This window comes from Trachemys scripta, chromosome 1 (genome assembly GCF_013100865.1).
Source record: "Trachemys scripta elegans isolate TJP31775 chromosome 1, CAS_Tse_1.0, whole genome shotgun sequence".
NCBI classification, from domain to species: domain Eukaryota; kingdom Metazoa; phylum Chordata; order Testudines; family Emydidae; genus Trachemys; species Trachemys scripta.
This window is the reverse complement of record NC_048298.1, coordinates 297,135,358-297,160,601: the sequence shown is the minus strand read 5'-3', so window position 1 is coordinate 297,160,601 and position 25,244 is coordinate 297,135,358. Positions and strand designations below refer to the sequence as shown.

The 25,244-nt window shown below is 39.7% G+C and overlaps 1 protein-coding gene across 14 annotated transcripts in view; it reads left to right on the top strand.

Annotated features, from left to right (window-relative positions):
- Window positions 1-25,244, top strand: part of NBEA (neurobeachin) — an 834,265-nt gene that overhangs the window by 134,905 nt on the left and 674,116 nt on the right. For all 14 annotated transcript variants that reach the window (XM_034758618.1, XM_034758629.1, XM_034758620.1 and 11 more), the window contains exons 2-5: window positions 4,155-4,386; window positions 12,142-12,242; window positions 12,488-12,583; window positions 23,496-23,617. In XM_034758618.1, the coding sequence (XP_034614509.1) occupies window positions 4,155-4,386; window positions 12,142-12,242; window positions 12,488-12,583; window positions 23,496-23,617 (551 nt within the window). The remainder of the gene's footprint in view (window positions 1-4,154; window positions 4,387-12,141; window positions 12,243-12,487; window positions 12,584-23,495; window positions 23,618-25,244) is intronic.

The window sequence follows — 25,244 nt, the reverse complement described above, 5'->3', positions numbered from 1 at the left end:
TTCCCACGAATTCGGCAACCGGTCCCTACATGGGATCTTAACCTGGTCCTATCCTATCCAGACTCATGGGTGCCCCGTTGGAGCCGATGGCCACCTGCTCGCTCCTGTACCTTTCCTGGAAGACAGCCTTCCTCGTAGCTATCACTTCGGCGAGGCGCATATCTGAGCTCAGGGCACTCACATCGGAACTACTGTATATGGTGTTCCACAAGGACAAGGTACAGCTGTGACCCCACCCGGCCTTCCTCCCTAAGGTGGTGTCTGCCTTCCATGTAAACCAGGACATATTCCTCCCTGTCTTCTACCCGAGGCCTCTCAACGGGAGCAACAGCTGCACTCCCTGGACGTTCGCAGAGCCCTGGCCTTCTACATCAAGCAAACAAAACCCTCAGGAAAAAGTCACAGCTGTTTGTTGCTGTGGCAGACCGGATGAAGGGCCTTCCGGGTCTCCTTCCAGCGCATCTCGTCCCGGATCATATGATGCATCCGTGCGTCCTATGACTTGGCTGGTGTCCCATCTACGCACCTTACCGCCCACTCCACACGGGCTCAGGCTTCATCCTCTGCTTTCCTGGCACATGTGCCCATACAGGAGATATGTAGGGCAGCGACTTGGTCATCGGTGCATACCTTCGCTGCCCACTATGCGATAGTGCAGCAGCCCAAGGGTGATGCTGCATTTGGTTCAGCGGTCCTTCACTCTGCGACATCTCACTCTGACCCCACAGCCTAGGTAAGGCTTGAGAGTCCTTAATTGGAATCGATATGAGCAAGCACTCGAAGAAGAAAAGATGGTTACTCACCTTTGTAATTGTTGTTCTTCGAGATGTGTTGTTCATATCCATTCCAAATCCTCCCTCCTTCCCCTCTGTCGGAGTAGCTTAGCTGGGGCATATATCCGGTGCCAAAAAGGCGCCAATCCAGGGGGCTCCTCAGACGACCCACCGAGTGTTGCTAGGGTAAAAATCTCCTGACGATTGTGCACGCGGCGAGCGCACACCTAATTGGAATGGATATGAGCAACACATCTCAAACAGTTACAAAGGTGCTTGGTCAACTATTTCCAGTTCAGTAGTTTTACTTTCTTTAACACGTAGATGGTAAACATACTGCTTAATATTTATGTAATTTAAATAATTCTAATATTTAAGTTTAGGCCTTAGTATAAGTTTTCATAATTTCTAATATTTTAAATATGTTTTTAAAACAGAAAAATGTGTTTAATTTAAACTTAAAAATAAAATTTAAGTAGAGATTTTTAAAATTTATTTTTCTTTCATCATGGATTTTTATCTACCCTGTTGTTACTGTTACTTAGTGATTCAGGTATGTTTACCTCATGAACCAATTCCTGCATACTTATCAATTTGTCCAATAAAATAATCATGTGCGTCTTTTTCAATAAAAAAGTTTTATGCCAACTTATAATGTATGCATCTTTTTCAAAGCTAAATAATGTTTATTTATATATCCAGTTAACATGACAAACTATAATAGTACTTAAAAAGTCATTGTGGGAATAATAAATTATTACTGCCCTTTGGGAAAATAGAAAAATATTTGTATTACCATTGATATTTGAGGAAGAAGCAAGCAAGTTAAACCATCTGCTGCCTTTTACACAAATAAATACACAAATCTGCAGTCTTCTGTCCCCAAAGGTCTTCCTTTCAGGTGTAATCTGTACATCAGCTAAAAGCAGTATCTTGCCTTAATAATTGTAGTGCATAGTTCAAATTATTTTTAGCCCAGTAGAAGGCTTTACATTACCTGCCTTGTCAATACCTTAAAATGCAGCACATTTACTAAATCCTTGTCTCTAAGATGTTGCATGAACAGAAATCATTTGTTTTTTTTATACGTGAAAATGTTTAAATGCTAGGGATTAAAGTTATGTGGGAGCACTGTTACCCCTTCTGCTGAAAACAAAGCAAAAGAGCCCTCTCTCCTCCTTTGCTTCTGTAAGCAGTACCTCCACCCCCAGCCCCAGCGCCCCTTCCTTCATGCAGTGACTCTTTCCCCTCTTATTGCAGTTTACTTTAACTTCTGTGTACAGTATTGCTATGCTGAGTAGAAATTAGCAGGCACAAATGTTCAGTAGTGTTTGGTGTGCGGAGAAAATTTGAATCGATTTGAACAGTACAAAGCTATTTGTTCAAAGAGAATGTTAATGACACTTACTCATTATTGTAAGTTACTTTAATACACAACACTAATTTATTGGAAAAATCCTCCACCTAGAATATGCACGTATTACATAGTCAGAAATAGCAAAACAAACCCACAGTTTTTTGAGAAGTGCACTTTAGTCTTTTGCATGACTATTTCATGACTTGACTAAAAAAGTCTCCAGAAAAGTGCTCCTGTTTTTTGCTTTGAGAAAATATGATTACCTGAGGCATCCATTATAAATGATTGCTTAAATTCTAAATAATTATGTTTTTCACATTCATTTCAATCTCATAATAAACCTAAAATTCAAATACTAATAATACATTCAAATCAATCTGTTGCTTCATTTAACTTGGTTATCTCTAGAGTCCAAATTGGTAGTCAACTGATTTATCATTTAGTAAATTCTAAACTACATCATTAGACTATTTTAAATTGGTTGTTAGTGATTAATTGGTAAGGTGAGATGAATCCTTGAGTTAATGGAAACCTGAGTTGATCACTTTCAGTAGTAGTAGTCAGGTCTGAGGATTAACAACTGTAAAGGAAAGAATACCGAATGTGCAGGCTGGTCTACCTATGTGAAAAAGGCATACCTATTGTTTCATACTGGCCACTTTAATTATTGTATAGTCTATAGACTGTGGAAAGTGCAGACTGTTCTCAATCAAACTATGAAAAGTTAGGTTGTCATAAAATTATTCTCTATCAACATGTAATCACTGAAAGTAATCACACAGCCCATACTTTTAAAAATATCTTTCATTTAACATATAGTATTGTGCCTTAAGATTTTTGTTTTTTTTTCCTTAGCAAATTATAGACTACATTTGGAGTCTTTATAAGGAAATATTTGTATTTTCAAATATCTTTATCGTTACTGGGTATAAGGTAATATGTTCAATACACCTTTACCGCGATATATCTTTACCGGTAATACCCCTTTACCGCTGTTCTCAGGAGCCAAAAAATCTTACCACGTTATAGGTGAAACCGCGTTATATCGAACTTGCTTTGATCCACCGGAGTGCGCAGCCCTGCCCCCCCAGAGCACTGCTTTACCATGTTATATCAGGTAGAGGTGTATTCTGATCTCTGTGTAGTTTTGTTCCTGGATTGAATGAAATTTTCTGCTGCTATAAAGGAGGAGAAAAATTCTGAAAAAAATGACAAGTGTTCCTCATTTGAGTAAGCTCTCTTTCATGGATTGCCTCTCTTTAGTTACGTAGGCAGATATTTGCAGGTTGGGGTGAATGAACTTTCCTTTGGTTGTATTTGGAGCCAAATAGGCTCTATCCATTTTTTTGTTTGTTCAGTTTTATCTATACACCAAGTAATTTTGGGATCCATTCAGAAAAAAATCTCATTGGATTGGAATTTTCTACTTCAGGGAGTCTCAGAAGTAATACATTGAGTTGACATGTCTCCAGCTTTATCGTTTGAGTAGGCAGCTTTCTTTTCCAAGAGCTGCAGACAGGTGTGTGCTATTATTTGAGCCAATTCTAATGCTGCTACTAGTGCACTTGTTTGCTAGAGTCAACCTGCCCTTTGAGGGAGTTGGTCTAAAGAGGGATTGCAAAGATATTTTGATTTCTGAGCCAATTCAGATGCTGCTATTCTTGTATTCATTGGAGTCAATCTGCCCTTTGAATTAGTTGGCGTAAGGAGGACTTCAGAGAGATTTTTATTTCTGAAAGTGTGCTATCCAATACTGAGGGAAAATTTAAGTTAATTTCTTATATGATCTTAGTGGCCACTGTGCTTTTGCCATCCTGATTATCTTCCTGATCTGTTGCCACTGGGATGTGAGTTTTGATATCAAATTTATTTGGATTGTCTCCCTCAACGCTCAAAAAGTAGTCAATATTGGTTGAAATGAGGATCTGAAAAGGTGCCAACCAGTTCAGACTCAGTGCTCAACTCCTCAGTAATACTCAAATTATACATTACACATACTAACATTTGTTTTTTCTTCTTTTTAGCTGGTTGGTGGCGAGTTTGATCTAGAGATGAACTTTATAATCCAGGATGCAGAGAGCATAACGTGTATGTCAGAGCTTTTAGAACACTGTGATGTAACATGCCAAGCAGAAATCTGGAGTATGTTCACAGCCATTCTACGAAAGAGTGTCCGTAATTTACAGACCAGCACAGAAGTTGGCTTAATTGAACAGGTACTGCTGAAGATGAGTACGGTGGACGACATGATTGCAGGTATAAATTACTGATTGATATGTATAAATTCAGTGTTCTTGAACACTCAAGTGTTTCAAGCATAGTCATTATTTATATTTCAAAAACAGTAAATTATTTGATTAGTATTGATACTGAGTCATCAATACTAAATCAACTTTATCGAAATGTAATGGGCAAAGATTGTAAAATACTCTGGTTTTAGAACTAATGTTGAAATAATTTACCGGTAGTTAGTATGCACAATTCTTTTAAAAAGAAAATAGATTACTGCCTGATCTTAGTGACAAAATAAGACAACTTTCAATATATCTCATAAGAGCATCTCTGACACTTATTCTCAGTTTCTAAAAACAATATTCATTGCTATGAATTATTACATTGTAAAAGAATTGAACCATTATTATAGCCCACTTTATGTGATAAAAACCAAGAGAACACTAGAAATGTTCATATTTATTGAATATTGTATTTTTGGACTGTATTAAGCAGTTTTATTTTAGTTTCTATACTTCAGTTTTTGCCTGTCTTTTAAAACATCTGTGCTCTTTATAGCCTCTCTTTAATTTTCATGTCAGATGGCTTATATCTGTTTTTAATCTTGTCTATTTTTTTTGAGTATTCCCTGTTTCCTTCTTCTAAAACATAGCATACTTTATTTGCACATCTATAAGAGTCTGGGATTACAGAAGATGTTGCCTGTCTGAGTCTTCCAATTTATTCATACCCTCAGTATCTGGAGATTATTCTGTTTTCTTAGTTGAAAGTAATCTGAGATACTCTGGTTAGAAGGGTAGGCTAAGCTTCCACTTTTAGAATATGATCAGTAGGATTTACAGAACTAATTTTTCACTCATTACAGTTGTTGGGGAGGTGCAGGAGAAATTCAGAAGGCCATCTTGTCTTCATCAGCTTAGGGTTCAGTAACTTACTTTTTGATCTTATGTATTTTAGTACTGTGTTTGAGAGTAGTGTACTTGACCTAAAAAATAGTGAAATTTTTGAAGGGTTGAATAGTTTTTCTTTCCATAAATTCTAGCTGATTTACAAATAGTTGCTAAGTGAAAGGATAAATAGGTGGTTATTTTATTTTTAGTGACCAGATATGTGCTAGCTGCTTTACAGAAGAAGTAATAATATGGTACCTGCCAAAAGGAATTTTGATTCTAAATTTAGATGAGTCCTTAAGTGAAGACGCTATAATCAAGAGAGGAGCTGGGGAAAGGATGATGGTAACAGCAGTGTGAAAATGTGTTTACTGAGACTTGTGAATCTTGGTGGGTTTAATAAATATAAAATTGAATGTAATTCTAAATCTTCATAAACGGCCCCATTTAATATGTTCAGAGTAAGTGCCTTTGTGAGATGCCTAGCACATTTTGGGTCCTAATAAGTATGTTTTAAAATAGTAAATGATTTGTTCTTTTCAGTCTGAGTGAATTTGCTGCTCATAATTCAAGACTATCCATCAAATCATATTGCTACTAAGTAGCAGTAATAGGTACCCACTGCTAACATCCCTGAGAAACATGCATAGTCTTGTGCCCCCTCAAGTAAATGCTTAAGCCAGTAGATGATATTCTGTGGTGTGAAGAACCAAAAACTCAAGCAGTAGCAGATCAATATAGTCACACGGCCAAAGATGCACCATTACATATGCCCTGTGACCAACCTTTCAAAGTGTTAAAATGGTACACAAGGAAAGGGGCAGTCAAGTTCTACCTGTAAAGGGCATTATTCTGTAAAAACTAACATTTTGGTTTCTTGACTGAAACTTATAAGAAACGAGTGCAGTAAATGTAATGTGCTCACAAAACCCTGCTCCACTAAGAAAGCAAACAAGCCATTGAGTTCTCCACTTTCCAAATAGTCTCAAGGGTAACTCTGATGAGGCACATACAACTATGATGATGCCAACATATAGGGAAAGAGTAGAAACAGCCTAAGTAACTGAAGATGGCAGAAGACAGTGTAATATTTGGGATCTAGAAGCAGTTGGGAATCAAAGACCCATGAGGTTGCAAGTATTGATAAAAGACTGGCATACCTCATCAGTAAAGGGAGTGGATACCTACTCCACTAATTTTACAAAGAATGCTTTTTCCTGACTATCAGCAGCATTTCAGAGAAGGTTTTTAAGAGAGAGCTTAGGCAAGTTTGCTTTTATCTCTGCTCCTATGAAAGTGGAAGAGTGGAAACTACTCTACAGATCTGATTAAAAAACAAAGTATCAGAATTCTGATGGCACTGCAGCTCAGAATGTATGCCAGTCACTAGTAAAACCCCCACGTATGTGCTGTTTAATTCCTGTCCACAATAACTCTGCTGGACCCTTCATGAGAGAGCCATATGGGTGGATGAGTCACCTATTGGACCTTTGAAAGAAAGAAACAGACACACCAGAGTTAGTTGCTTTGCTTCTACTTCTCCAGTTTCTGCAGATGTATCACTACCACCTTATGGTCAATGGTGGCATTGGCTACTAACAAATCAAAAATGAATGAACATGGGTACCTAATAGCTGATCATCACCAGGAGGCTATTGCCTAACAATAACGAATGCCCTAAGCTAGCCTGATGTATAGGGATCAAGGTTGACAGGAGGACTCCAGATGGTGCCAGAACTGCTTTGCTACAATCATTCCTATCCACTTTCCCAAAATGGTGAGGTGAAAAATGTGGTGGTATAGTAATTGTCTGTTTCCAAGCATGCAGTGAGGATCTTTTGAACAAGGGCCAAACCATTGCTTAGTTCTAGGACGTTGATACCACTTTCTTCCAAAATAGTCACAAAATAGTGGTGGGCCTAATATTCCAACCTGGCTTATAAAGTACAGGTATCCTTCTTGCAACTCATTAACTATGGCTCTATCTCTCTCAGTACTTCCTGAAATACTGTGATCAAAGTTGGTGTAAATCAAGTAGAAAAGATTGTCTACATTGTGTCATGTTGAGACAGCAATCTACAGTAAGTCCCAGTCCATTCTCTATATACAAAGTGGATAGAAAATACTTCATAGTGGGGGAAAAAGCTGACTTCATTTGCGTGGAGGCAATTCAGATACATGAGGTTGCCATCTACTTAAACCATTTCATGTGCTAAGATTTTGAAGATGCTATGGCAGAGGAAATAATATCTTAATCTTCATGACAGCTTCTGCATAGGAACGCATTTCTCTGCAATTAATTGCATTGAAAAGTGGGATGACTGCCATTGGTATTTGTCTCCTTCCCAGAAACTTTGTCTGTCACAGGTCATCTAGATACCCTGACAATCTGAAGATTATACTACAGGAAGGGATGTTAAGCCATTTTATCAGTAGTTGAGGGCAAAAGATTACTATAATGACCAGATAGATAATTGGTGGATGGCCTTAACAGCTATAAAGTATTTTCCTTCAGAGAACTTTGAAAATTGAGTCCCTAAAGTTTTGGGTAAGAACTAATGAAGCAAGTCTTCTGACCCAACTGTTTCTATGGATAGTATATTAGTAATAACAAAATCTGAATTGGTGTTTGCTAGCCTAACTTGTCACGCAAAGTACAGTTTACAGTTGCCTTTCCTTCATTGAGACCCATTTCACCTCCAGGAGCTCAGTTATTATGCTGCAGGTGGTTAAGCTGCTTGAAAGTTGCTTGAACTGAATTTTGAGCATTGAAACAGTTACTATTTTTAAGCAAAAGTTAAACTAAAGTTGCTCCCACCAAATAATGCAATAGAGGCAGCTGGGCTGCTAACAGAAATCGTTCCTGGAAATGTATCTGTTTGAAAACAGTGGAAAACCTGATTGCCTTATTAAGTGAGAGTTAAACTTCACAGCCATTTACTAAACTTAAGGAAGCACAAGGTAGTTCCTTCTGAAGTTGTGTTGCCAGTGCCTTCCATGCAGATGAACTATGAAGGGAAATGCCATGTTCTCTCTTATCCAGATGCTATGCTCAATGTTACTTCAGAGACAACTGAGCTATTTTAAAGTTTTAAGCTGTTCCTTACATGACTGAATTAAGGTTCTTTCGATTGTTTATAGTGTAAATATAAGATATTAAGTACAGTTAGGGTTACCAACCCTCCAGGATTGCCCTGGAGTCTACAGGAATTAAAAATGAATCTTTCGTTAAAGATTGTCATGTGATGAAACCTCCAGGAATACATTCAACCAAAATTGGCAACCCTAAGTACAGTTTGACAAGTGTACATGAGGTGGCAGTTACTGCAAGTAAAACCTATTACATTAATTGTTTGAAATGCATTAAAATAAGGAGAAAAGGTTTCTCTCCTCTCCCCCATAATTTATAGTCTTATTTACAAAACGAGACTATAGATACATGTTAAACCTGTGTGGTATTCTTATTATGACTTAGTATCACATAAAATGACAAGAACCTCAGAAAAGCCATGCTTTTTGACATTGCCATTCCTATATGGTGAGTGGATTAGTATGGTTATACTAAGTATGGATTAAATCTTTTCAAACAAGATTTGTGATATGTAAGTACCAGGATTTATTAATCAAAAACCAAGCAAGAAAAAAGTTTAAGCTAACTTCAATTATATCAAAAGAAGAAATGAATCTAATTTAATCAAACTCTTTGTAACTGGAGCATGTAGCAATACCAGTAATAAGTGTCCAAAGAGTTTGCATTTTAAGGGCACTCTTCATTTGCTTATTACTTACAAAGTCCTGGGCTTGAACCTTTCAATGTTTTTTGCTCAGTGTATATGTGATGTTGCTGTGTTTTTAAGTTTGAATAAAAACACTTCACCCCAGTTTGAGTAAAAGGGGAGTGGTGAAAAATAATTTTGCTATTATAAAAAGCAACTTTTTTGAAAAGCTCTATAGTCAGCAGCAGTTTGAGCAGATATGTGAAAATTGCCAGGGAGTGTGTCCCTGGCTAGAACATGTATTTTGATGGTCCAGTGAAGATCTATTTTAATTTTGTAATCATAGGGATTATTAAAAATATACTCTGCACATGTGTAGTAACTTGAATGATAAAGAATTTTAAAATGTGTTTCTGTTCTGTTGGTAGTGTGATAACATAGGTATCGAAGATGAATGGAATTTTTGAGGGATCTTCTGCTCTCTACCAGATACATCCATATTACACAATTTCTTTTTCTATTTAAAAAAAACCCCCTCAAAGTACACACACATAATAAAAAGAAACAAACTTAGAAGCAGGTTAAGGTTGCAAAGTGGAGTACTCAAAAGTCAGGGCCAAAATTGACTTGCAATCTCAACTCTGCCCCTTTCTGAAAATTCAGCGTGTTACAGTCCTTAATTACCAGACCAAATACTGTTGTTTCCTCAGGACTTCTGCTGCAATCAGGATGCAGGCTGGATGGTATGCAGTGAATGAGGCAGAACATTGATAGGAAATGGATGTGGACTCCCATAAGATGAAAAGAGACCACACACATCATCACTTTAAAACTAAAATATTTCTTTGATTTTTGTTTTCCCTCAATAAGCTCTTCACAAGCAGAACCCCACATACCCACTCTTGCAGGGTACATTTACAAAAACCCTCTTAACTAATGAAGTGATTTATCCTACAGGTAGGGAAATTATTTCTTTATTTAAATATTTGGGAGGCGCTTGGACTCTATGGTGAAAGTGGCCATAAGTGCTTAGGTGGTTTTTTTAAATTTTTATCTTCACTGTTCAGTGAGTGAACTTGTGCATCATCAATTGTCCATCATGCAACCTGTGCACTAAATGAGGCCTCATTCACTGCATGCTCCAATTTGCTCATTGAGAGCTATAATCTGCTCTTTCAGTGGTACAAATTCAGAGCAAATCCATTGGCTTCAGTGGATTACTCATAGTGCATACTGTGGGAATTACAAATGGAATTCACTTCAAAGTGATGCATGGATCTAGAGGACCCTATTCCTAATTACTATGCACCCACGTACCATTCAACCAGCACACAGGCGGAGGGAGTGGTTCTGTAGAAAAAACAGTGTGTGATCCTGTAATTAGGTTACAGTCCTATAACTGTCTCCTGAAAACTTTCTAGGGGCTTTCCTTCATCATTCAGTATGCATATGTGCATCAACTAAGACAAGGTTTTTTATAAAGGTACTTATGTGCCATGTGTCAGTGCTGTTAGAACATTAGGAAATCATTTAAAAAAATGCTTAAAGTACAATTTGTAAACTATTGTAATGCAGACAAATCAAATAGATATTCATTAGACCTGTGAAATCACACATCTCACCATTTCCCAGACTGATTTCAAGTTTCTACGCCTTCCTGCTGATGTATAAGAGCAGTTTTAAACACAGACAAAACCACATTTTTTAAAAGAGAAGGGTTTTTTTGCTGTCTACAAACTACTAAATGACTAAAAAATGTTCACTCACATTTTCAGAAAAAATAAATCCTGGAGACAAGATCTGAAAAATTTCAGCTCAGAAAGTGAAAGTTTAGTAGTTACGATCAACTGAAAAAGGCTAGTTAGAGAAAATGTTTAGGCGTCTTTTAGCTATAACTCGTCCTATATCCTCCAGCTGTAATGCAAAATGTTCTTGTAAATTGAAGGGAAATATGGTGAACTTCCTTAGCAGCTGAAAAGTTATTTCCCAGGCAGTTTTATGACCCCAAACCAGCCATGGAAACAGAGTAGGAGAGAGGTGGTCTTTGGAGATGAGGAGGAAGAGGAAAATTCTGAGTTTTGTTAGAGCAAAGAATGTTATGGAGAAGGAGATGTCTGGCTAGTGAATGACCCTCAGGATGTAGAGGCATGTTTAAAATATTGGTGGATAAGGGCTCTAGTTTGCCTTAATCTGTTTGGGCTGAATCCTCTGTACATTGGAAGCTGCTCCTTGAAATTGTAATAGCCTTTTGTGTTTTCTGAGGGCCACAACTTATACTATCCTTCCTCCTGCTTTAATGGCACCTGAGGACACTAATAGCAATTCTTAGAAGTATTGGGCTTTGAGGGAAAGCAAAGAGAGCATGGAAAGAACCAGGATTCCCCAAACTATCCAAAACCTTAAAATGAGCATAAATTTTTCATTTTTTAAAAAAAAGTCTAAAATCTATTTATTAATCTTGAATGCTATTTTCTCCGAAAAGTGAATTTTTTTTGTTCCTATTATCTGTATAGGTTTCTTGGTTTTTGAAATGCTCTAATGGAGGATATGTCGTCTATTAATTATTCTATAGTAATTTTTGTCACTTGTAGTGATGGTCTTTAGCAGAGCCTCTTTCTCCCCTTCCCCCCCCCCATTGTTTGGCATTGCATTGTGGTCAAATCTAAAGTTTTCATACTTGGGTACCAAATTAAAGAAGAATGCAGAGAAATTAAATTGCAAGATGATGTAGCAAACAGTTCAAAGAATGCTGATGTGTACATCTTAGCTCACACATGCTAGAAACATGCTACAAGAAGAATGAGGAAACATCCTAAAATGTGCAATACAAAGGCGATAAATATTCAGCAATAGGTTCCTACCCCATTATGATAAAACTGCAAATATAAAAGATTGTTTTTGGGTACTTATTTACTGTTTTGTTAAAAACTGATAATTTTAAAAATGGGCATGTAATCATATGTGTATTTTAAACATAAATGATTTTTATGGGAAAGATGGACATTCTTTAATTCATATTTTGTTATACAATATTTAAGGAAACAATTTGATTTTAATATTTGTGAATAAAGTTTACTTTTAATGAAATTGCCATTTTCAGTTTGTACTTGCAAATAATTTCTTTGACAAACAGTGTAATTCAGAGTTCAGAATAACTTTATTTTCCTTTGAAGATCTTCTAGTTGATATGTTGGGGGTTCTTGCCAGCTACAGCATCACTGTCAAGGAGTTGAAGCTTTTGTTCAGCATGCTTCGAGGCGAAAATGGAATCTGGGTAAGCTGTGGCCAGATAAAGTATTAAGTGTCAGTGCATTAGTGCCTGAGGTTAACATAAATGGTCTCTAGTGGCATATGAAATTGATTTTTTTTGTTAATTGAATTACTGTTTTAAAAGTTTTTAAAACCGTTTTAGAATTAATTTACCGGTTTGTTTGAAAACTATCCAGTGGCTAATATAGCTATAGAATATCGCTATTAACTGGTTGCATTGACATTTCTACAATTCTGTTGTTTTAACAGCCAAGACATGCAGTTAAACTATTGTCAGTCCTTAATCAGATGCCACAGAGACATGGTCCTGATACCTTTTTCAACTTCCCGGGCTGTAGTGCTGCAGTAAGTTTTTAACCAAAATGCTTCTATTTCTGGGAACAATAAAATAACATCCTTGCATGCATTACTTTATTGGGTTTGGATATTCTTAATAAAGAAATGAGGAAAACATTACCCAGTATAATTTTTTCAGAATAGACTAGGTCTTGGATGTTCAGGGAAACTTGGCAGAACTGACGTAATACTGAGGTGATACCATACCCCAAGGTACTTAATGTCAAAAGTAAAAGGAGATATTTTGCATGAGATGGATTAGGAGAGAAGTATTGGGGGGCAACAGTTTTTTTAAATAGAAAGTTTACAATAATAGTAAATGATTAAAACGAGGCTAATACTATATAATAAATTAGAAGTGTGTGTGGTGCGTGCATGTACACATGCATACACAATTATTATGGTGATAGCCCAGTTCTAAATTTTTATCATGTGCCTTTAACTGCCTCACCTAAATAATGTCCACTGAGACTACTGCTAATGTTTTTAAGAGCAAATTGCTAGATAAATACTTTGCTCATTCCTCCCCCGCCCCTGCAAATTGTGTACTATCCCTTTCCCACACTCTCCAAAATAGTCCCAGGACAAGCAATTTTCAGTTCTGGACAGGATCAAGGTGGAATATCTCATGCACCATCATGGCTTAAATTGGAAGCTGTATGTTGGTGAAAAGAGATGATTCTCAGTAACCAGCTGGAGCATGCACTCCCTTCTGACCTCAAAATGTGGTACTTTTATTCAAGAAAAGCAGCTTTAGATCATTTATACAGGTATGGCTCTTGAGATCTGTAAATTGGACTCATGGTAACTAAGGTACATACCTTTATAGACCGAAGAATAGGAAAAACAATACCAGTATTTTTTATAAATTCTTAACATATTTATGCTATATATGATACTTAAAAATTAAAGTATGTGGTGGTGTGGAGTATAAAAGTTTTGTCAACTCTTGTTTGAGATGACTAGCATACCTCATTTGCAGCTTTGAGAGTAATGCCCAATCCAAATCTCTAATGATAAACACTTTATCCTGCTCATGTATACACATTCATTCTGTGTATGTGTTGGTACATTTATTACACATTATATATTGTATATATAAAATACTGTATATGTAATATTACCCACAGAAATACATTAAAAGAAAATTAGCAAGCTTGTAAAGTCAAGCACTCAAAAATTAAGAAATGCCAGAATTAAGGTAGCCTATGCAACCTTAATTTGGCCCCCTTGTGTATATGCCTTAGGGATACAATCTCTAATTACATGATCATATACTATTTTTCCACAAGAACCCTGCCTTATTCAGTGCACACAATGGGTGTTACTCAATAAATGAGCAGCTATTCAATATTTTGTTTTATCCTCATTCAGTGTGTGTCCTAGGCCTTATTACTAACCTGCTCTAAATATAGAATGTATTTATTTCTTCATGGCCTTGTCTATGGTGCTCACTACTATGGTATCTGAGTGGTTCACAAACATTACTTTCACAAAACCTGTGTGAAGTGAGGTGGATGATATTATCCTAATTTTACAGATGAAGAGGTGAGCTAGGGCGCAGGGGGGCTGCAGCAAGTAAGGGGGAGGGTGCAGAGGAACCGCTCCCCACCCCAGCTCACCTCCGCTCCGCCACCTCCTCCCCCCATGAGCGCACCGCAGCTCCGCTTCTCCCCCCTCCTAGGCGGTCCTCAGGAGCTGAAAAATCTCACCATGTTATTGGATGAGACTGCGTTACATCGGGGTAGGGAGAGAAACCTCTCCCCACCCCAGCTCACCTCTGCTCTGCCCCCTCCCTTCCCAGGCCAGGGAAACTCTCAACCCCCTGTGTATTGGCCTGATTCATCAAGGAGTGTACCTCCTGCTGCGAAGTCCAGCTCTGCTGTGGGTGTATCTACCCCCACAGACACCATGGTGGGAAGCTAGGAAACACTCTCATAAGCATGATATTAATTCTTCCTCAAAGTCCACTTCAGAGAAGTCTGACTTGGCTGTAAGCAAGCCTTGCAGCTCAGCCCATGAGGACTTAGGATGTACTAAGTCCCAGAGGCACGACAAGAAAGTCCAGTACCAAACCATGTTCTGTTGGTGCCATCATCCTTGGCTACTCCCAAATTCCAACAAGAGTTGACCACCAACTTCAGATACCACCCTTATCACTGGCTTTGATGGGTCAGACAAGCAGAACCCCTCTCACACCAGAGAGATCTGAATCTGTTTCAACCCCACAGGATATTTTCGCTCTCCCGGATCTGGAATCCCCTCCTTCATCAGGCCCCTCCATTTCCAGGGAGACAATATCACCACCAAGAGAATCAACTTCTGGAAGGAGCTTATCACCAATGGCATTGAGAGTACCACCACTGGAACTGGAATCAGCCTTCTCCTAGTCGGGAGATTCTGAATCATTGGATGAACTGCTCTTTCCTTACCCTACATATTCTCCACCACTCAGAAGACCCACACACATTTGGGGCCAACCTCCGCTGCCTCTCACTCAGAGCTGCAGGTACCCCATGCTATGGGGACCACTGCAACCACCTATTGATCCCTCTTACTAGCCATATTGTGGGCCTTGGAACCAATAACCCATGCAGAATTGATCCACTCTTCCAGGGCGTCATCCCTTGCCTCCCCTCTCAGGTCTGCCCCTGAATCTGACAGAGGAAGAGGAACATTATGCTTCAGATCCAGTGGTTGCATGGGAACCAGCAGGACTGCCGTTGTCATCCCTGGATGAAATGGTGACTTCCACATCCCCTCCCCTATGACTTTAGGCAGTCTCAGAACCTTCTCTGCAGAATTGCTGGAGAGCTGCAGGTTCCCCTTGAGGAGATCCAAGATTCTCAGCACAAACTCCTAGACATCCTACATGCTTCTTGACCCAACAGAATAGCTCTCCCCATTAATGAAGCCATACTGGAGCTAGCTAGGATACTTTGGCATACCACTGCCACTTGCATGCCAACCCCCAAAGAGGGAGCTGAGCATTATTAGGCGCTGGCCACAGTGCAGAATTTTTGTTTTCTCATCCTGATCCCAATTCACTGGTAGTCCATGTCACTTCTGAAAGGGCTAGACAGCAAGATCCCCAGTCTACTCCTTCTGACACAGGGCAAATGCTTGGATCTGCTGTGAAGAAAGGTCCAAACATCCAGCCTCCAGTTCAGGATAGCCAGTTACTGGGTGCTACTGAACAGTGCCAAGTTTGGAGAGTTTACTGACAGCCTTCCACAACAGGACAGAGCTCATTTTCAAGCTCTGATTCATGATGGAAAACTGATAGCCTGGACTGCCCTCCAATCTGCAATTGATGCCACTGATACCTCTTTTAGAGCTATGTCATATGCAGGGAGTCATGGCTTCATGCATCAGGGTTCCCTAGACAGTATCTAGGACGTACTCTTCGATGAATTCTACCTCTTCACCCGGAAGATGGATGAATCCCTCGATAGCCTGAAGGATTTCAGGGCTGCTCTTTGCTCGGTGGAGATGTACATGCCTGCCTCTAAGGGGATGTTTACATAGCCCATCGACCAAATCCGATCTATGGCTCAGCAATTCTTCTGTCAGAGACCCTACGAATCATGATGTGTGAGAGAGAGTGTTCAAAAGTCCCGCTTCCCAACACCCTCTGCAACAGTCTCAGCATCTCTGTGTCAGCCTCCACCTCAGTTACTTTTGATGGGCACTCAAGCCATGAAACTCTAAGTCCAACACCTCCTGACACCCCCGCGCCCCCATACACCATTTGTGGGTTGTCTAGCATTCTTTTCAACAACCCGAGTGTGGTAACAACAGACAAGTGGGTGGTGAATGTCATCCACTCTGGCTATAAGATAGTTTGCATTCCTATCTCCTCCAACACCCCCATACCTCCTCCATCAGGTGCCATTCTCATGAGTAGTCTCAAACAAGAAGTGAACTCTTTACTGCAGCAAGGAGTTATAAACATGTCCTTCTGCAATGACGAGAGAGAGGGTTCCTGCTACCCCAAAAGAAGGATGGTTGGAGACAAGTCCTTGACCTCCACCATCTCATTAGTAAACTCAGATTTTGCATGGTCACGTTGGCAGCAATAAGGGTTCACGTCTCTTGATATGAAGGATGCCCACTTTCACATAGACATTCATTCCGCCCACAGATACTTTCTCAGATGCATGGTAGGCTCTGACCATTTTCAGGACAGGGCATCTCTCCACAGAATAGCATCATGGTCTCATTGTCTTCCCCTGTGTCAACAACTGGCTCCTTGTTGCTAAGTCCTGCTGGGAGGCCTATGCATCAATTTCCATGATGCTACACCTCCTGTCTTAGTGGGAATCAGTGTAAACATAGAAAAATCTGTTCTCACCCTCATACAATCTATGGACTTGGGGCATCCTTTAAATTCTATTACCTCAAGAGCATACCTGCCCACAGACAGGATCCAGTCCATGAACAATATCATAGTTCACATCACAAACAACCCTCGAGTACCAGTCAAGCCATGCCCGTCTTTACGTCAGATGGCTGTGTGCACCTACATCACCCGGTTTGCAAGACTCCACCTTTTTTGCCTTCAAGCTTGGCTGTAGTCGGTATACTCCCTAAGCCAACATTTTGTGACCCTCATGGTGACATTTCTGGCCAAGGTACTGTCTTCCCTACTCTGGACAAATCCTCATCAGGTATGCATGTATATCCCCTTTCTCCATTCCTCTTTGGACAGGACCATCATTACAGATACATCCCTGTTAGATTGGGGAATCCACATGAACAGCCACACTGTGCCTGGACGAGGTCATGATGCACATCAATATCTTGGAGTTGTGAGCCATACAGAAGGCATGTGAGTCCTTCCTTGCATTCATCCGCGCTCACCAATGTTAGCGTGGATGAATGGAAGGAAGGACAACGTTCGACTGTCTTCTATATCAACAAGCAAGGAGGAGCAATATCTGCCTCCCTGTATGCAGAAACAGCCAGTTTCTGGAAGTGTTATATCGGCAATTAAATTACTCTAATGGCAGCCTACCTACTAGGGAAGCAAAATGTGCTTGCAGAGTCCCATGGCAGACATTTTGCAGTCGACCATAATTGGAATTCTACGTCTTGATACTGCACAATATTTTCACCCTATGGGAAACCCCAACCAGGAATCTCTCAAGCAAACAGGAAATGCATCACATATTGCTCCAGAGGAGTGCTAGGACGTTACTCCCAGGGTGATGCTGGACCAGTTCAACCATTCCTGGCCCCTGCTACCGCTCCTGCCATGAGTTCTACACAAAATCTGGCAGGACAGAGTGAGGGTCATTTTGATCGCCCCCTTCTGGCACAGACATTTCTAATTTCCCAAATTCTTATGTATGTCATCCCTACCAACAATCATCACGTTAATGTTCCCCAAACTCCTGACCCAGTGGAACTGTAAGATGTGCCACCTCCAACTCAGGGCGTGGTGTTTGGATAGATATCATCCTTAGAATGTTCATGCTTCTCAGCTATATAAGACTTCCTCTCCAATGGTAGAAAGAACTTTACCAGAAAATGTTACCTTGTTAAATGGAAATGCTTCTCTTCTTGGGCCCAACAAAGAGGCATTCTCCCAGAGGCTACGAATGTTCTGCCTGTCTTGGACTATATGCTATCCTTAAAGACATCAGGTTTGCCCATCAGCTCCTTGCAAGTCCACTTAATGGCGATCAGCACATACCATCCACTTTCTCAGGGCTACTTGGTCTTCACATATCCACTGACCAATACTGTGGAAAGGCCTAATAAGAATCTTCCCACCTATTCAAAAGCCTACACCCCAGAACCTTGTTCTGTCAGTACTCACAAAACCCTCTCTTTTAGCCTTTAGCTACTTGCTTCATATCTCTTTTATTGTAGGCATCACCTCAGCGAGAAGGGTTGGCGAACTTAGAGCGATGACAGATCCTTCACACGCTATCTTCCATAAGAATGAGGTTTCTTTGTCTGCACTCCAAATTCATCTTTAAAGTAGCTTCAGAATTTCACCATAACCAATTGATTCACTTACCTGTGTTCTTCCCAAAACTGCATGCTTCTACACAGAAACTAAGACTCCACTCCCTTGATGTTCAGCGGGCTTTGGCTTTCTACCTACAGGGATTAAGACGAATCAGGAAATTCCTGAGGCTGTTCATCACTATAGCAGAAAGAGTCAGAGACCATGCCATCTCCAGAGACCTGTAGAATCTCCAAATGGATCTCTGCCTGCATTCTACTCTGTCAGCTTCCCCCACCTCCCCAATGGGATAAGAGCTCATTCCATCAGAGTGCAAGCAATAACTATGTCATCTCTTCAGAAAATACTCCTCCTGAACATCTGTAAAGCAGCCATGTGGAGCTCCATTCACAAATTTACAAGACATTATGTCCTGGTGCAGGACTCTTCTACTGATGCCTCATTTGGGATGGTGGTACTCTGTTCAGCCTTACTGTCTACATCCTTGCATCATCTTGCTCCTTAGATAGCCTTGTCAATCAGCCACAGGGGAATAAAATAGGGACCATCACTTGAAAAGTTTACTTACCTGTAACTGGAGGTTCTTTGAGATTAGTGGTTCCTATCTGTTTTGCGTTACCAGCCCTTCTCCTCCTCTGCTTCGGATCTTATCTGACTCGTGGTAGAGAAGGATATAGAAAGAGTCAGTCCACCTCTCCATTTATTCTGTCAGTCAAAGGCATGAGGTGAGCCAGGGCACATGTGCAGACTATGTTCAAATTCTCAGTCTCCGGGTCCATGATACACATACTGTGGCAAGGCATCTCCTTCATCTCGACAGACTTAGCACTTCCCCCTCTGGTGATGGCAGGTCTGGGGTAATCTGCCCCACTCAGGGCAGGGTTTGCCTTCCCCCTTCTGTGCTCTCTTGGTCATATTTTCAGGGTAGGCCTCAGGGTCAGCCTAAGGGATGATCCTCCACCAAACAAAAAGGAAACAGTCTTGTAAACAAAAAACTCCAAGGGGATACCTTTCATTGCCTCCTTGCTGATGCAGGGTGTTGTCCTCTTGGTTGCCCTGGAATGTCAGTCCTTCCCCTAGCAGGCAATCAGGTCTGGCTGTATCCCCTATGGCAAGGAGCACAGCCTCTCACCCTGGAGCAGCTTATTTCCCTGCTGCCACTAGCCTGGCAGCAGCTTGTCTGTCTGTCTCTCTCTTCCCCCTTTCTCTCACCAAAGGAGGGATTTTAAAAGGCCTCAGGCAGCCCTTAATTGGACTCAGGTATCCCTAATTGACCTGAGGTAACCTTGTCTCTGCTGGTAGGGAGGAGGACCTTTGAAGTTCTAGGGCTAACGCATCTAACTTCCAGCAGACGTCTAGCCTGACTTTGTCACAATATGTAACCCCACAGTGGACTACAGATAAGGACCATACATCTTGACTATCCTCCAGTTGCAAGTAATCTCCCCTATCATTCTGGGGTGTATTAGCAGGAGCGTTGTCTGTAAGATGTGGAAGGTAATTGTCCTGCTCTTCTTGGCACTGGTGGGGCCTCAGCTGAAGTACTGTATTCAATTCTGGGAGCCACAGTTTAAGAACGATGTGGACAAAATAGAGTCCACAGGAGAGCTACTAAAATTATGAAAGATTTAGAAAACCTGACTTATGAGGGAAAGGTTAAAAAAACTGGGCATGTTCAGTCTCGAGAAAAGAAGAATGAGAGAGAACCTGATAAGTCTTCAAATGTGTTAAGCGCTTTTATAAAGAGGATGATGAGCAATTGTTCTCCATGTCCACTGACGTAGGACAGGAAGCAATGGTCATGGCCTGCAGCAAAGGAGATTCAAGTTAGATATTAGAAAAAATAATTCTCCAAGAATAGTTTAAGCATTGGAATAGGCTTCACATGGAGGTTGTGGAACTGGAAGTTTCTAAGCCAAACACCTGTCAGGGATGGTCTAGGTATATCTGGTCATGCCTGAGCACAGGGGGCTGGGCTTGATGACTTCTTGAGGTCCCCTACAGCCCTATGTTTCTATGAATTTGTGAATTTTCAACAATAGAATTAAACTTTTGTGGTATACAGTAACTCCTCACTTAGTCATCCTGGTTAACATTGTTTCATTATTACATTGCTGATCAGTTGGGGAACATGCTCATTTAAAGTTGTGCAATGCTCCCATCTAACGTCATTTGGCAGCCACTTGCTTTGTCCACTGCTTGCAGGAAGAGCAACCTGTTGGAACCAGGGTGGACTGGCAGCCACCCTATCAGCTCCCCGCTCCCTTAAGTGCCCTGTGCTGCAGCCGCCCAGCAGGCTAGCAATTGCAGCTATCTCTCCCCCCACTGCCATGTGCTGCTCCTGCCCTCTGCCTTGGAGCTGCTCCCCGAGCCGTGCAGGGGGGGCAAATGGAGGGGGGCTAATGTCAGGTTGCCCCCCTCCCCCCTGCTCCTACACCCCACTTACCCCTTCTTCTCCATATAGAGCAGGGTGAGGACACAGACGGAGAGAGACAGAGAGCCTGGGGCAGCAGCTGTTGTCTCAACTTCCTGAGCCACTTAAAAAGACAATGCACTTAAGAGTGGGTCAGCTTACTTAAAGGGGCAGTGTGCATCTCTCTCTCTCTCTCCCACACACAAGGTGTGTGTCTGTCTCTGTCTGCTATGCTATCTCCCCTCCCCCCATTCCTGCTGCCTTGTAGAGTGAGAGGCTACATTAACAACGTGGTAACCCTTGAGGGCTCAGCCAAGTGCTAGTTCATCATTTAGCACAGGGGTTCTCAAACTGGGGGTCGGGACCCCTCAGGGGATCATGAGGTTATTACATGGGAGGTTGCAAGCTGTCAGCCTCCACCCCAAACCCCGCTTTGCCTCCCGCATTTATATTGATGTTAAATATATAAAAAAGTATTTTTATTTATATGGGGAAGTCGCATTCAGAGGCTTGCTATGTGAAAAGGGTGACCAGTACAAAAGTTTGAAAATCACTGATTTAGCAGCAAGGCATTCCCTGGGAAATATCCTACCCTCTTCCACCCTCTAACTTCACCACCTCAACCAAGCTTCACAATCATCATAGCTGTGAACTGTATTAAATTGTTTGTTTAAAACGTATCCTGTGTGTATATCTATATAATATATAGTTTTTTGTCTGGTGAAAAAAATTTCCCTGGAACCTAACCCCCCCCCCCCCCCGTTTACATTAATTCTTATGGGGAAATTGGATTCGCTTAAAGTCGCATTTTTCAGGAACATAACTACAATGTTAAGTGAGGAGTTACTGTATTCGGGACTAAAAAGAGTGACACCGTTCAAAATGGAGAACATTTGAGAAGTGTGCACATAGCATGCTTTTTGATGCTATGTAAATAATAGGTGGTAGGTATTCTGTATTTGTGTATAGTAGAGCCTATCTGGAGGAACTCCCTTCCCCGAGGAATTCAGTATAGTTTCACACCACTCTGTCTGACTATAATACGTTACTTGTATTCCCTTATTGTTTGTAGTATCAGATGTTCCTCCTCCATCCCTTCAAAACAAGAAAATAAATTACAATGCCCATGCAAACTGAGTTTATTACATACTAGCTTATGTCGGAGTTGTGGCAGTTCTAAATCTTTCCTGGGAGGAGTGTCACATGTGATTAACCTATTCTGCTCTTAGGCAGTCCTTCAAGTTGCTGCCCATTTCTATATTCCCTAATTAGGATACCACAAATGTAAACTTTCTCTGTTAAATTATTGAAATGTATTAATCTTTCCCTGCTCAGGGAATCCTAGTTATTCTAGTTTGTTCAGTAATACATATTTGTTTGCTGTTGCTCATTCCCTCTTCACACATTCTTCTGTCCCTTGGGAAAATGCACCAAGGTGGGGCTGCTTTGGAGTGGGCAGAGGGAATGCCTAGTAGTGATCAGTGATAAAAACTAAATAAAACCAATGTAAAAATGTTTGTTTGACTAACATACTCCTTAAAATGACCTTGATAGAACTGAAAAAGGTAGACTGTTTGGTTTTCGAATTAAACTGACCTAATTACCTATCAAAATACTTCCTTCTATATACTTTCTTATATCATGTACAAAAAGTGAGAAAATATTGTGTGCAGATAGTTGTACAGAAGGCTGATGTTCCCTAATTTCTATTATCTAGAAATATGCTATATTTTGTTTGAAGAAAGCACTCATAATTTGGGCTTTGCCATAATAATCTGTAGTATCATAAACGTTTAATTCCGAAAAGCCATTAAAGTGATTTGCTTTAGTTGTGGGTACCATACTGAGAAAAGAAGGGTTTTATATCTTGTATTAATTATCTCTATACAACAAGCCAAAGTCTTCAGTCAGTCACAGCCTAGAAAATGAAACAATTTTTCATAAACACCAGCATCCATGGCACTGCATCAAATCACATCCTTTGATTTCCACACAGGCCACTCTCTAACATTTACTTAATTTTATCCTCAGAGTCAGTTATTAAACTTCTCTACTTCTTCACTATATAACATCAATTCAAATGCCATGGAAACAGCAGTATAGTGTTTTCAAATCCTTACAGGGCATATTTAAAAAAAATGTAACTTGTTGAATCTTTTGTCTTGTTATCTAGTATGAATAATGTGCTCCTGGCATTTAAATGGATTTTGCGGTTGTCAAAAGTTGAATTTTGTGTTTTAACACCCATAAAAGTAATTTACTCCCTGGCATTTTCTACTCTACCCCTTCTGTAAGGTATTCAATATATAATTTAATTGATTTTATTAATATCTCCTCAAGTCCTCCATTAATATAATTTATGTAGTTGGAGAACTGAAAACAAGAAAATCTCATAAGAGTAATTAAACATTAAAGCATTTATAGTGCAGTGATTGTCATTTTTATGGGTCCTTTCAAAATAGTTGTATTTGATTAAACACTGCAAATCTACATACTTACATTAGTAATTTTTACTCTTTCCTTTTCTGTAGGCAATTGCATTACCTCCTATTGCTAAGTGGCCTTACCAAAATGGGTTTACTCTTAACACCTGGTTTCGTATGGATCCATTAAACAATATTAATGTAGATAAGGATAAGCCCTATCTTTATTGGTAAGTAACTCGTATATATTTTATTTTTGTCTCCTTATAAATAGTTAATTATAAAATACAATTTAGTAGTCAAAGCTCTTTTTTTTGCCAGCATTTCCAGATTTTAATAAATTTTACTTTGTTAGAAAGTTCTCTAAGGTTGTCTATGCTATTTATTTCTTAACAAGATTTGAAATGCAACAATGCAAGCAATATGCTTTTTAGATCAACCATAAAACAAAATGTACTGTGTTTTAAGAATTAATTTGTTAAGAAATTATTTCCTGTCAGTACAATTTGGGGCTGTGCCTTTGTAGTGTAATATTTTCTCATTAGAGACATTTAAGGCTCCACTGATCTTCATAGTTTTATGACCTTATGAGAGAAATTTGCTGTGCTCCCTGCGCTGCTTTTTACACATTTATTATAGGCTTCTTTAAGGTATTGATGATGGAATGATAAAGTCTCAAAAAGGAAAATGCCTCCACCACCACCAAATAGGTCCCATTAAAAAAAAATGTAAGCAGTAGTTCCTAATAGTATGCTAACAATGAATGCCGAAAATGGAAGGAGACATCTTTACTCAGTTTCCCTATCTCTGCTATGAAGAAAATGATGACTCCTTTGTAAAGCACTATGGATTAATAGTACTATCTCAGAGATAAATGATGATGGTGGTTTTATTATAGTAGTTAGTATTTTAAATTTATTTTTATTCAGTTTAAATAGGGGCTTCATCTGGATGGTGAAAACATGGGTTGTTTCATTTATAAGGAAGAGGAAATCAATTTGGGTATTTGCTCAAACTAGGTAGCCTTAGTTGGAATGGGAAAAGATAAGAGACAGTAAATCTATGAATAGGAGAAATAGCCTCAGTGTTAGTGAAAGATCCACAGTGTTATCAAATTCTCTGCATTACTTAGTTCATTATCTTATACATTGTATCTTTCCATTTTACTTTCTGCTTCTACTCTTTTTAAATCACAAAAACTTCTTAAGTTATAGAACGTTCAGCAATGTACATGTAATTTCACCAGGTATGCGGGTTCCCCCACCCCCATCTCGCCACACCCACCAAACAAACACAAACAAAAAGACCACTCCTACACAGTATCTGAAAATAATGTATTTTTTATCGTTTTTCTTACTGATCAATGTATCAAATATTACTATATGTTTAAATCTTCTGCATATTTTGGATAACTTTAAAACTTCCCTTTTATAGTTGTTTCCTATCTGTCTTGACTTTCCGTAAGTTTATAAATTAGAAAAAATGTAACAATATTCAATAAATTGGGTACAGAAGAGGGCACATTAGACAAGTAACCATACACAACATTGATATTTATGTGGACATATCTAGTAAAACTACATGTAGTCATTTGGGGCAGAAAAACTAGTGGAGGCTCAAGTGAAGGAAGGATGACTAGTTCAAATAGAGTCCTTTTTGGGATGCAGAGTAGGATGGATGGGGAATAGCTTGATCTTGAGGAACAGATTAGGGCACTTTTCCCAATCACACTCTGGATGAGAAATTTCCTTTAATTCCCCAACCTCCCTTTCTTGTTCATCATTAGAAGCAGTTTAACATTGGGACTCATCACTTCTACTCAACTGAACTCTTTTTAAACTTTAAGCCATGGAGAGT